The following is an 11,463-nucleotide window of genomic DNA, read 5'->3' on the forward strand; positions in this document are numbered from 1 at the left end:
CTTCCTAAGCTGCATGGAATAGCTTTACAGCTACTGAAGAAAAATAAAGCTGTGTCTGACTATTCTTTTTTTGCATGCCAATGCTGTTGGGAAAAAAAAAAATCTGCCCTTTCTACTGCCTGCCTCTGTCAGGAGAGCTGTCCAAAGCCACATGAAGGAAAAGTGTCTTCCAACTTTACCTCTGGCACCATTCCAGGTCTTAGACGTGATAGCCAAGTACCAGGGTGAGAAATGCTTCTCAACATCTGCCCTTTAGACTGCTGTACAGAAGGGGAAAGATGCAGCTCTGAACTTAAATGCTACAGCAATCAGGTTTCCATTGCATAATATGTGAGGACTGAAATATGTTAGCTGTGTTCAAAAGTTTTCAGGATACGGCTTTTCCTCTCTATGCTAATCAGGCATTCAGCAAAAATCCAACTCTCAGAATTTGGGACTCATTACTGTTTAAAACCTTAGCAAATACCACAGTATGTGTATACTTTAAATGTCAGTGATATCTTTTCTGAGGAGATCAGGTTTTTGCAGGAGAGTGAAGAATATCAATCAGCTGTAACCTGTGGCCTGTTACTCATTGATTTTAATAGCAGATGTGTGTATAGCTTTAAATCAATGGCAGAGTTAACTGCTTTGGGAAGAGCCACCTTGAACAACAGAAAGTATTTTAAGCATGTAGGGCTTCCTGTAGTTTTGCCTTTTTTAATTTGGCTTCACTGACTAGTAAATGAAACTTGGTCTCTGTGCAGATATTTTTGTGGGGCTGTTTATTGGTTCATTGGGGGATCTTAAAAATTTACTGCAATGATTCTTGTAAAGGATTGAAGTTTTCACCTTTTGTTCCCCTTCTCTATCTGTAATGTGTACCATAGTCTGGCTTATCTTTAAAAACAGTATCCTTGACCAACTTGAGCAGCCTTTTATGTGTTGATTCGCTATCTCATCTTGTAGGTAGTGCTTCTGAATATTATCACTCATTTAAATATCTTCATCAAAGTTGAATTATTAGTTTTAGTGGTATTATAATTATCACGACCACATGATATCCCCATCAGCTAAGAAGTCAGGAAAAAAATCTGTTCAAGCTGTGCTGCCCATGAAAATATTGTCTTCTAAAGCCCTTGCAGAGCTTTGAAGATCCTCCATCTAAGAAACTGCAAGGGTCTAGAAGATGGTTTAAATTGAGCAGAAAAGATCTGACCTACAGCTGCTTTTTTTTTTTTTTTTTTTTTTTTTTTTTTTTTTTTTTTTTCTGTCAGATTTCTCTTTTCAGCTCCTGTGACCAAGCAGAGTCTGATTTATATTGTATGCTACCTTTCACTGTGGGAGAATTGTTGTAAGTTAGTTTTTTACTTAGCTGCTTGACCAACACCAGATTCCTGTAATAATTTTCTTGCGCTCCAAGCTTATGATGTAAATTTAAACACATTTAAAGCATATAAAAGAAAATATTATTTTGTCAAGCTTACTTTAAGAATCAATGAAGGTATTTGCTGGGCAGAGAAGACTTATTCATACTTCGGCAGAATCTCAAGATGCATATGGTTGAATTGCCATTTCTTTCATATGCGCTCCATGTGTTTTATCTGCTTCAGTGTTTTGGTCAGTTTGCTGGTGCCAGATTCTGTTCAGCCAGAGCAGCAACAAGAGGTGCCAAGCAGCAGCTTAGCAGCCTCAGGAGTTTTGGTCAGCCCTGCTCTTTCTCAGAGCAGCCCGAAACTGGCACATTTCCCCCTCATTTCAGGGTCTTTGCTCACTGTATATTGCTGGTCCAGAAACTCCCACCTTCAAGTGCTCACTCTAACAGTTCTTCTTTTCAGGGGGCAATAACCACAGAAGGGCAGGGAAAAAAAAAGGAAAACGAGTACAATATTCTACACTGGAATTTTAATAAACCTCTTTCTAGAGACAAAATCTTTGTGGAGTATTTTATGCTTTAAAATGAGAAAGAACTGTAAACAAAATGGAGCACAACTAGGACGTGAAAGTCTGTCTGTAAGAAAAACAAACTGGAAGATGTATTTTGTCAAACCTGCATGTAGCATCCTTGAGAAAATGTTATATGAAAATGTCTTGAAATAAATAGCTATTTTCTTAGCACATTATTCTACCTTTTGGGGAATCCTAAATATTAGCATATTGAAAACTCAAAGCTACTCATACTGACACATGGTTAATTTTGTAAATTTGCAGCCTCTAAGACCTTGGAAAATGTGATCATCTAGTTTGAATGGTAGTAGACTAAAGTAATTTTGTGAACCTGAATTCAGTTTTTAGGGGAAAAGACCTTATGTCAAATGGCCAGTCAGGGAAATTCTGTTATGACCTATAATGCAGTTTTGTACTGACTTTAAACAGCTTCAGCTTCCATCCACTTGATGATGTTATGTTTACGTTACTTATGATATGTGGAGACTTTTAAAGTTTTGTTAGGAATGTTTTACCCTTCTGTTTGAGAAATAAAGGAGGCTGAAATGCTGCAGTTTCTCTTAAAAGCATGCATTTCAAATTTATTATTTTTGGTGGATTTTTCAATTTTCCTTTGATTTACCAACTTTCATCTTCATTCTAAATTATTGCCACTAGTAGTTGTGGAGTGCTTATGGTGGGTGATTAAAGTCCTCAGAATTTCTCTGTTTATGCAATCAGGTAGAGGAACTACAGTCTTGACCCTCTTGATCTGGGAGCTGATGTTCTTCCTTTTACTAGCTGTGATTTTTATCTCCTGTTTGGATTTGCAACTGCCCAGTATGATTTCCCATTTTGTAAATATTTGCTTCACTTTCATACTGCTCCAGTTTGGGCTAACATAAAATACAGACCGTAGCTGTACTCTCTGTGACAGCAGAAAAACAATCTCTGATTCCCTGCCATCCAAGGTGAGGCATTCCTACAGGATGTTTTTTAGACAGATTATGAGCTGTAATTCTTTTTTCTCATCTATTTAATTTAATTTTTAAAGTTAGTTTTTGTTGTGTTTTGTAGCCTTCTAGTTAATAATTTGGATTTTTTTGTGGTGTTATGTTAAATGTTTTATGAAGGTCTGACTAATAGTGCATTGAATGCTTTGTGGTGGGTTGACCTTACTGGCTGATGATTCCCACCAAGCCACTTTGTCACTACCCCCTCATCAAGAGCAAAGGGCAGAAAAATATGACAGAAAGCTCATGGGCTGAGATAGGAACAGGGAGGTGGGACACCAAGATCACTGGGGGATGGAGCACCACTCTTATGAAGAAAGGCTGAGAGAATTTTGTTTTTTTATTCAGTGAGGACAAGAGAAAGTTTCGGAGTGAGCCAATTGTATCTGAAAGGAGCCTACAAGACAGGTACTATTTACATGGACATGTGGTGACAGCACGAGGGGGAATGGATTCAAACTAAAAGAGAGCACATTTAGATTAGTTCTTGGGAAGAAATTATGTGCCCTGAGGTTGGTGAGAAACTGGAACACTTTTCCCAGAGAAGTTGTGTCTGCTCAATCCCTGGAAGTGTTGAAGGCCAGGGTGGATGGGCTACAAGCAATCCCGTCTGTTGACAAGTATTCCTGGGGGCTGGAACTAGATAATATTTAGGGCCTCTTTCAACCCAACCCATTCTATGAGTCTGTGAGTTACATATTTGTTATTACAAGGCAAGATGTGTTTGTATTTGGACAGGATTGGTTTAAAACAATCCTGTGTCAGACTTACAGGTTTCTTTTTTCCTCCTGATTAAATAATACCTAGGTTAGTGAATTTGTTGTTTTGACTTCAGTGACATTTCTCATCTCCTTAGAGTACAGTGTGTTCTCAGACTTGTAGGAGTACAGCTGTATCCCGTGCATTTGAGTCCCTACAATGAGAAACAAAGAAAGACAATGTCATATTTTTAAAGTTTTTCCTCCTCTCTCTTTGCTTCAGAGTTACTTGGCAGCTGATGTTTCTTAAGCCATTTACTGTTGTTTATGCATCTTCAGTCACAGATGCTTTGAATTATCTCTCTATCATTTTTACAGCCCTTCATTTCCCACACTATTTTGTCTGAGCTCTGTGAAGGATGCTCAAACCACTATGATCAATTTGTATCAAGGTCATAGAGCTGTAGTATTATAATAGGGCTAGCCATTAATGGGATACTATTTGCATTTGTTTAAAAGAACAATTTGTTCCTCTGGCTCCCTCTTAGCAGTATATTGTGTATTCCTTTGATCGTTTCCTGCTTTCACTCTTGAATCCATTTCCTTTTCCTAGATATGGCTGCTACTATCAACCCATTTTCCTTTCAACCTTCTTTCAATAAATATTTAGTGCACAATATCAAAGTAGAATCTGAACTTTAGAGCTTGTGCTTTTCTCTCACTTTAGTTGGAACTTGTTTCTGGTAGACTTTAACTATTGCTTTGATGTTTATTGTAAGATATTTGTTATATGATGACATGGGAAAACATTAAAAATATTTGTTCTATACAGAGTACTAATAAAACCTACATACAGTTCCAAGAAATGTTTGTGGGTTTCTTCTTACTGGTGCTCCAACTTTGGCCTAGAAACAGCTGTAAATTAGAAAAGTAACAACATTGATTTATATTCTTGTAAAACTGTTCTGAGTTTAGTTCAATGGCACAAGCATTTCCTGCCACTAATTTAGTTTTGGGTTTGGCTGTATTACAATGTGCAATAGTGTGCAAAACTTTGTCACAACGTTTTGGTGTGATGAAGGCAAAGGCTGCTATTCCATGTTTATTCATGCCACGTCTGTGCACTAGTAGATCACCTGATTTCATTATGAGGATTATATCAGTTGTAAACCCATGCCAGTGTTCCTGTAAGTGATGCAAAAATGCAAGTAACACCATGATGCTTGTGGGAGAGCAGGCAACATGTGCTGGAAGAAAGCACTTGCCAAGCAATCGTTTTGTCAAAAAATCTTTCAAAATGTTCTGAGCAAGTTTGGATAAACTGAGATCATGCTGATTTAGTGCTTAATTTGGGTTGCTTAGGTCAGTGTCTTACGGTTTTTTGTGCAATAACAGCCTTAATAAAACATGTGAACATTGCAAGGGATCATCTGCTTTTAATCTTAGACATGGTCATAGCTTGCAGAAAATCAAACTGACATTTCTGTGACTATTTTTTCCATACAGTGAAGAACTATCAACTTAGGCTTCTTTGGACTTTTCAGCAAGACTACCCAGCAGGTTTCATTAAAGAGGAAATACTGACCAAATATTATAAATATAATAGGAGGAAATAGGAGGAGGCTATTTGTGTCATATCACTGTCATTTCCTGCAAAAGTATATGCTGTTTTGTGGGAGAAAGATGGTTGAAAAACAGCAGCAGGGTGTAGGAGTTCCTAGTGAGGGAAAGAAGCAGGCAAAAGGGAGAAAAAATAAAGGAGTAATTTTGGGGCTTACTGGAGTGATGGCTGCATGTTGAAAAGGCAGACTAACAAAAAAAAACCCAAACTGTGTTGAGAAGTTGGAGAGGATTTGAGCAAGGTGACTGGCAGGAGAGATTGGAAATAGACCACAAAGACCACATGCCACAGGGTAAACTGGCTGCAGTTTATGGAGTTCAGACCAAGCTATGCAGCCTGTTGATGTCCAGGCTCTTTTCTCTGTAAGAAATGCTGGGCTCAGAAAGTCATGGTAAGGAAGGAGACAGTACACAAAACAACTCTTCTGCCCAGGAGTAAGATCTATTGGATTTTGCAGGAGTGAAAAAATGGAGATCAAATAGGTGGATACCTTTGCTTACTTGGCAGTAATTTATTGTGCTGTGACAGAATGCACTTCACAGAAATTTTGTAAATTTCTAGTCACAAAATGCAATTCATTGGTGTAATACCTTGTACTGCATTGTGTCTATCTAAGGAAAACCTGACTTAAATATTGAATTGCTGTAAACAGTTGAAAATTTGCAATATATTTTCTAAATGGTATGTCAAGTTCCTAAAAGATTCTGCATGAGAGTTATAGTGTCATTACCTGTGATACCCAAGATGGATTTTTTTTTTTTTTTTACATTGCACTCTTTTCTGTAATGGGGTAATTTCATACTTTGGAATTTGTGAAAATGTGAAATCTCACACCCTGTTATTTCTGGTTTGTTAGTTCTGGAAATATCTTGCAGACTGGTGCTTTGCTCTCTGAAGAGATAGTCCTTTCTGCACTGGCACTTTATTCTGTATTCTTCACACCATTACTTCTGGTTTACGGACATCAGAGAGTTAGGAAAGTGCTTGTCACATTTGGTTTTCTGTGACTTGACCTTCACTTTGTTCCAGAGAGGGTCTTAAAGGTGACAAGGAGAGAAAACTTAAAAATCTGATCTCACACATAGCAGAGAAGATGTGATCAAATATTTTGGCTAAGAGGAATTGGTGATGTACTGAGGTTTTAAAAGAAACCCCATTCATTTGAAAAAAAATACAGCCGAGAGCCTCTAAACAAGTAGGAATCAAACACAAGGAAACAGTTAATTAATAGTTCAATTTTTCTTATGTCTCAAGTCAGCCCATATTCAGCACCAGAAGCCTTTCCTTGCTTTCCTCCGTTACTCCACCTGTTTATGCTGACATGTCCTGTGCCTTATTCTTTTCTTTTCTCATGTAGTTTCTCTACATATGCACAAAATATGAAAACTGAAACAAGTCAGTTCTCCTATTTTGGTATATAACATCAGCCCATATAATTAAAATTCCTGAAGAACTTCCAGTGACTTCTGGTTTGTCTGATGACTTTTATTTTTTCAGCCTCTCCAGTCAAAAAACATTTCACTGTTCCCTTGGGCTTGAGATGGAAGGTGATTTAGTTTACTTATTTCAGTCTGGTTTCTCTCAAGCCATAATTACATTACTATTTTCAATACATTATAAAACTGAAGATTGAGAATTGAACTGTTAGTGCTGGTTACACAGGTATTGAGGAAAGAAATAAGTAAGGAAATGTATGTGCAAGGGTTTTAAAAATTGAGAAGGAATTTGTAGGTAAAAGCACCTTTCTATTCCTTTAGGCTTTCCTGAACCTCAGAGCAATAAATCAAAGAGGAAAAGTTATTTTGTTTAGTGGAAAAACTATAAAAACTTAGCTAATAATCCAGGAGTAAAATTTGATGGGGAAGAAGTTATACTCTGAATAACTAAGAATGAAATTTAAACTGCAGAAAGAATTGTAGCTCTCAGATGAGCTCAACTGCCTTGTTCCTAGTAAAAACTTTCAGTTAATCTCCATGTGTGCACTTAAACTTTCTAGTGCTACATGATGGTTCTGCACAACTCACATTCTAATTATACTATATAATTCTCTTACATGTAATGTAGTAGGATGTATATATCCTAAATCAGGTTACTTAATGACACCTAGTATTTTATGTATTTACTGAACAATCAAACAGCGATCATAACAGTGTATGCGGGAAATAATTTGTGCTTCACCCTGGAGGAATTAATGTAAAGTGTATTGCTTCTCTGTTCTTTTCCCATGACAGAAGCTTATCTTAGTAATTAATTGTATGCTGAAAATAATTCTGAAAAGAACTGGGTAACTGCATGTTACTTTGCACTGCCCTTGGATAATGCACCAGTTCTGTACTGCTCTGCTTAAGCAGGATTAACAGAGGCGGCACAGTAGCCATAACGCTTTATCCTTATTAGTAAAAAAATACAACTGGGATACCCTTAAAACACTAATTCTGTGACTTTTTCAAGCCCAGGGGGCTTGTCATGAAGAATATAGTTTCTTGTTGAGCTGTCATAGTTTGTTGAAAACCTTGAAAGCAGTGTGAAATTTCATATTTTTTCTATTATCAACATTTCTTCTTTTACTCTAATAAGGATTCCATTAAGACCACCACTTTACTGTCCTTTAAAACCCTAATGAAATTATTTTAAAAAATAATCACTAAAATGTCAGGCTGACTTTAATTTTCTTTATTATTTTCTTTATTATTTTCTTTAATTTTCTTTAATTTTCAAGAACTTAAATTAGTCAACATAATGGGCTGCTTTAATCTGTTGCCTCATTCTCTTTCATATTTGCTTCAGTGCTCATTATTAACAACAACAACAAAACAAAAAACTTATTAATTATTATTATTATTTTTTTCTTATTGTTTCTTAGTAATAGAAAGTCTAACTTTATAATGGAAATTACAGCTCTTCTGGTATATGCACAAAATATATGAAATAACTCTCAACATTCAAAAAAATATATATTTAAAAATGAAATTGTGAAGGCAGAATGATTAGTGGAGGAATTTCTTCTGCTCTTACATGGTTGTCACCATTAATGAGCGGATGGGCTTGAGAAGAAGGATAGAAGTCCCTTCTAGCCTGCTGTGTCATGCTGGAATGGGAGGCTGGCTGTCCCTTAGAGTTTCTGGAACCAGGACCAGATTCATTCTCTCACACAGTGCTCTGAGGCCGTGGCACTGTACCCTGGAGAAAGTCTGAGCTTGTGAGCACCGTAAGGAAAAGGGCTGAGAGCTGTTTCCTGGGAATATGCAGGCTGAACAGTGGGGAAAGCTCTAATTACAAGAAGAAAAGACTGTTCAAGAGTATGAAGATTGATAAAGAGACTGATGAAAAGCATGGCAGTGGAGAGGGGCTGATGCAGCTGACGGGCTGTTATTGCTTCCCTTTCTTCCTACAGTCTCCTGAGCGCTTGGGACAGGTAATAATCTTGTCTCAGCCCTAATCTGCAGAGCATGGAAAAGTATGTCAGAATCCAGGTGAGGTGGAAGGCTCTGCTGGAGTGTGCTTGTGGCACTGCCTGGGGACACCTCAATAAATGCTGGCATCTCGTGGAACAGCTGTGCAGGGGCCTGAGCAGAAAATACTGAGCACTTTATTGATTCAGATGTTGTGCTGTGCTCAGGACCTGTTCTGCATGGCTGTATCCTGCTGTGCAATGGAGCTCTCTCAGGTTTCAGCCTGGTTGGCCTCTGCCATGTGGCTTGCTGCATTTGCTGTTTAGAATTCAAGCTCTGTAAATTGCTATAGCTGTCCAGCCTCTCACAGGACTGTTCCAGGTTGCTTATTATTTACACATCTGCCACTTTTAGGCTGTGGGGTTTCTATGATAGGTAAGTGTTTTGACCTCTTTTTTTTTCTGGTAACCCGAAATGGCTGAAATGTTTCAGTTACTGCTTGTACAAGATAACTGCTTGTTACCTTACATCAAATAAGAAATTCATGGTGCCTCTTCTGAAAGTGCTACTGCATCTCCAGGCTTTGTGCTGGGAACCTGAACTCTGTCAGTCTGACTTTGTCAGGTGTCTGACATTTGGTATAACTGTAAAAGTCTGTCCAGATTTGTCTTTTGAAGTGCCACAAGTGGGCATTTTAAAGAGAGAATTGACAATTACTGTGTTCACAGGAGGTTTTTCCTAATTCTGAGTATTTTCCAGAAAGTCAGTTTACTTTTATAAATGACTGCATATGACTAGGATGATTTTCTTTAAAATTATACTAGAGTGAAGAGAGGTTGGCAATTTAACCATGACCCCTTTCCTGCTGCACAGAGTGGTATTATGTTCAGCATCCAGGGTCAAGAAGAGCAAAGGAAAGGGAATAAAATTTAGGAATAGAATTAGAGAGGAGATTAGGGTAAAAGAATCAAGTGAGATGTCAGCTGGGGTGAGAAGGTAAGAAAACTCTTATTCTAAGTTAGAGGATATTTAGGGTAATTGGGAAGAAAACTGAGCTGCATATATTTGGGAAGAATGTCCTCATCTTTGATGGGAAAAGAGGCTTGGACTGTTTGTCTGAATTGTGGGTTTTCACATGGAGGGAAATCCAGCCCTTGTAAATTGCGTCTCACCAGCAATGTAGAGATATCCTGGCAACAGTATGGTGAAACGGAGGACTAGATACTGCTTGTGGTCACTGTGTTTATCCAAGGGATCTGAGAAACACAACAAATGTATGGTACTTGGACTTGCCTGCTGAAAGCTGAGGCTGGTAAATCACCAAATAGCCAGGACTCTGTCATAGCTGGCTGCATGTGCATGTGTTGTCTAGGGGCCGAGTTTAAGGAGAAAAAAAAACTCTGAAAATTTTGATGTTAAAGGAGGTGGGAACAGCTTCAGAGCATTTCAAGTGGAGGACTTTGCTGACCTGAACATGGCTCTGTACAAGGCATTGTATGTCCCTGTGTCTTTTGAAGAAATTACTTGGCACCAGGGAAGATGAAACCTTTTACCAAAAGAGGTTTTAGACCAGTGAAAGAATTTGTCAAAGCCAGCCTATCAATGCCCAGTTTTCTAGTCCTAATCTCTGCTCTTGAAAGGGTGAAGAAAACAGTAGGCTTAGGCTCCCTGGTCACTGTCACATCTTTCAATGAAAATTTTAATGATGGGTTTAAAAGCCTCTAGCTCATTTGCATTACAAAAAGCATTGTAATCTTATTATGCTGATAGATACAGCTACTTGTGCTTAAATGATAGAATTAAGCAATTATATTATGTCAGAACTTCCTAGGCTGAAAAACCAATGTGCTGCAGCATGCTAACTCGTATTTTTGATGCACTGAAGACCCTAGTCCAGTTAACAAGGCACTCGCTAGAAAATAACCCTTTTATTTCATGCACATGAATTAAAAAAAAAGCCCAGAAAAACAAAGAATTAACGTCCATGCACTGACATTTAATTCAGTTTATGTCAACTCAGCTGAGAATGGATTTGTATGAATTTAAAGAATTAATATCTGTAGCCTGTTACTTGGATCTGAAATCATTCATCGTTTTGTGAGCAAAGATCAAATATACAACCATCATACAATTAAAAGGTTAGTTATTATGGCAAAGGTACTTACTGTGTTATACAATCTGTACGTAATTGGATTTTGCTCTACTACTCCTAAGATGAGGATGTGATATATGTGCTCTGGCCTAGAATTTCTCACCTGTTATTATACTGCATTTCTCTACTGAAATTGGATTTTTTTTCTGGCAGAGAATGACTGGATTCAAGAAGGCAGCTTCAGTACCAACATTCTGGGCAGTTCAGATCATCTTCATCATGTCTGAGAACATCAATGAATCTTCACCCTGTCCTATTCAGCCTGAGATAATAATTGGCATGTCGTTACCTTTTCTTCATATCAAGAGCTGAGTGAAATGTACCCTTATGTACTGTATGAAAATGATGGGTGAATGGCCTTTTCTGGACCTTGTTGTGTCCTTGGACAAATGTTTAGTGTGCCCTTTTTTTGCAAATATTCTCTTGTAGCTGCTAAAAAAAATATTTCTGCTTTCCAAAGGGAAGTTTTTACTTGAGATTTGGCTGTTTTGAGTCATAAATGCCAGTGATACATAAAGAAACTGGCTCACAATTGGAATACAGTATGTGAACCAGTCTAAACAATTAATCTGTTAATCATATATAATATTTTTAAGCTACAATTTCTAACAATTGTTCATTGCCTTTCTTAAGACCTTATTGTTTCTTGCCCTGTGAAATTGCTTCCATATCCTCCACAATA

The 11,463-nt window shown here is 37.6% G+C and overlaps 1 protein-coding gene across 2 annotated transcripts in view; it reads left to right on the forward strand.

The window, feature by feature from the left end:
* The window catches only part of HSD17B4 (hydroxysteroid 17-beta dehydrogenase 4), a 94,847-nt gene extending 83,635 nt beyond the window's left edge, over nucleotides 1–11,212 (forward strand). The window contains exon 23 of one of the 2 annotated variants that reach the window (XM_041398406.1): nucleotides 10,935–11,212. In XM_041398406.1, the coding sequence (XP_041254340.1) occupies nucleotides 10,935–11,093 (159 nt within the window). In that variant the 3' untranslated portion in view covers nucleotides 11,094–11,212. The remainder of the gene's footprint in view (nucleotides 1–10,934) is intronic. The other variant, XM_041398404.1, reaches the window with a different exon arrangement.
* Nucleotides 11,213–11,463: the final 251 nt, after the last annotated feature.

Source organism: Onychostruthus taczanowskii, unplaced genomic scaffold (assembly GCF_017590055.1).
Source record: "Onychostruthus taczanowskii isolate IOZ18803 unplaced genomic scaffold, ASM1759005v1 scaffold147, whole genome shotgun sequence".
NCBI lineage: Eukaryota > Metazoa > Chordata > Aves > Passeriformes > Passeridae > Onychostruthus > Onychostruthus taczanowskii.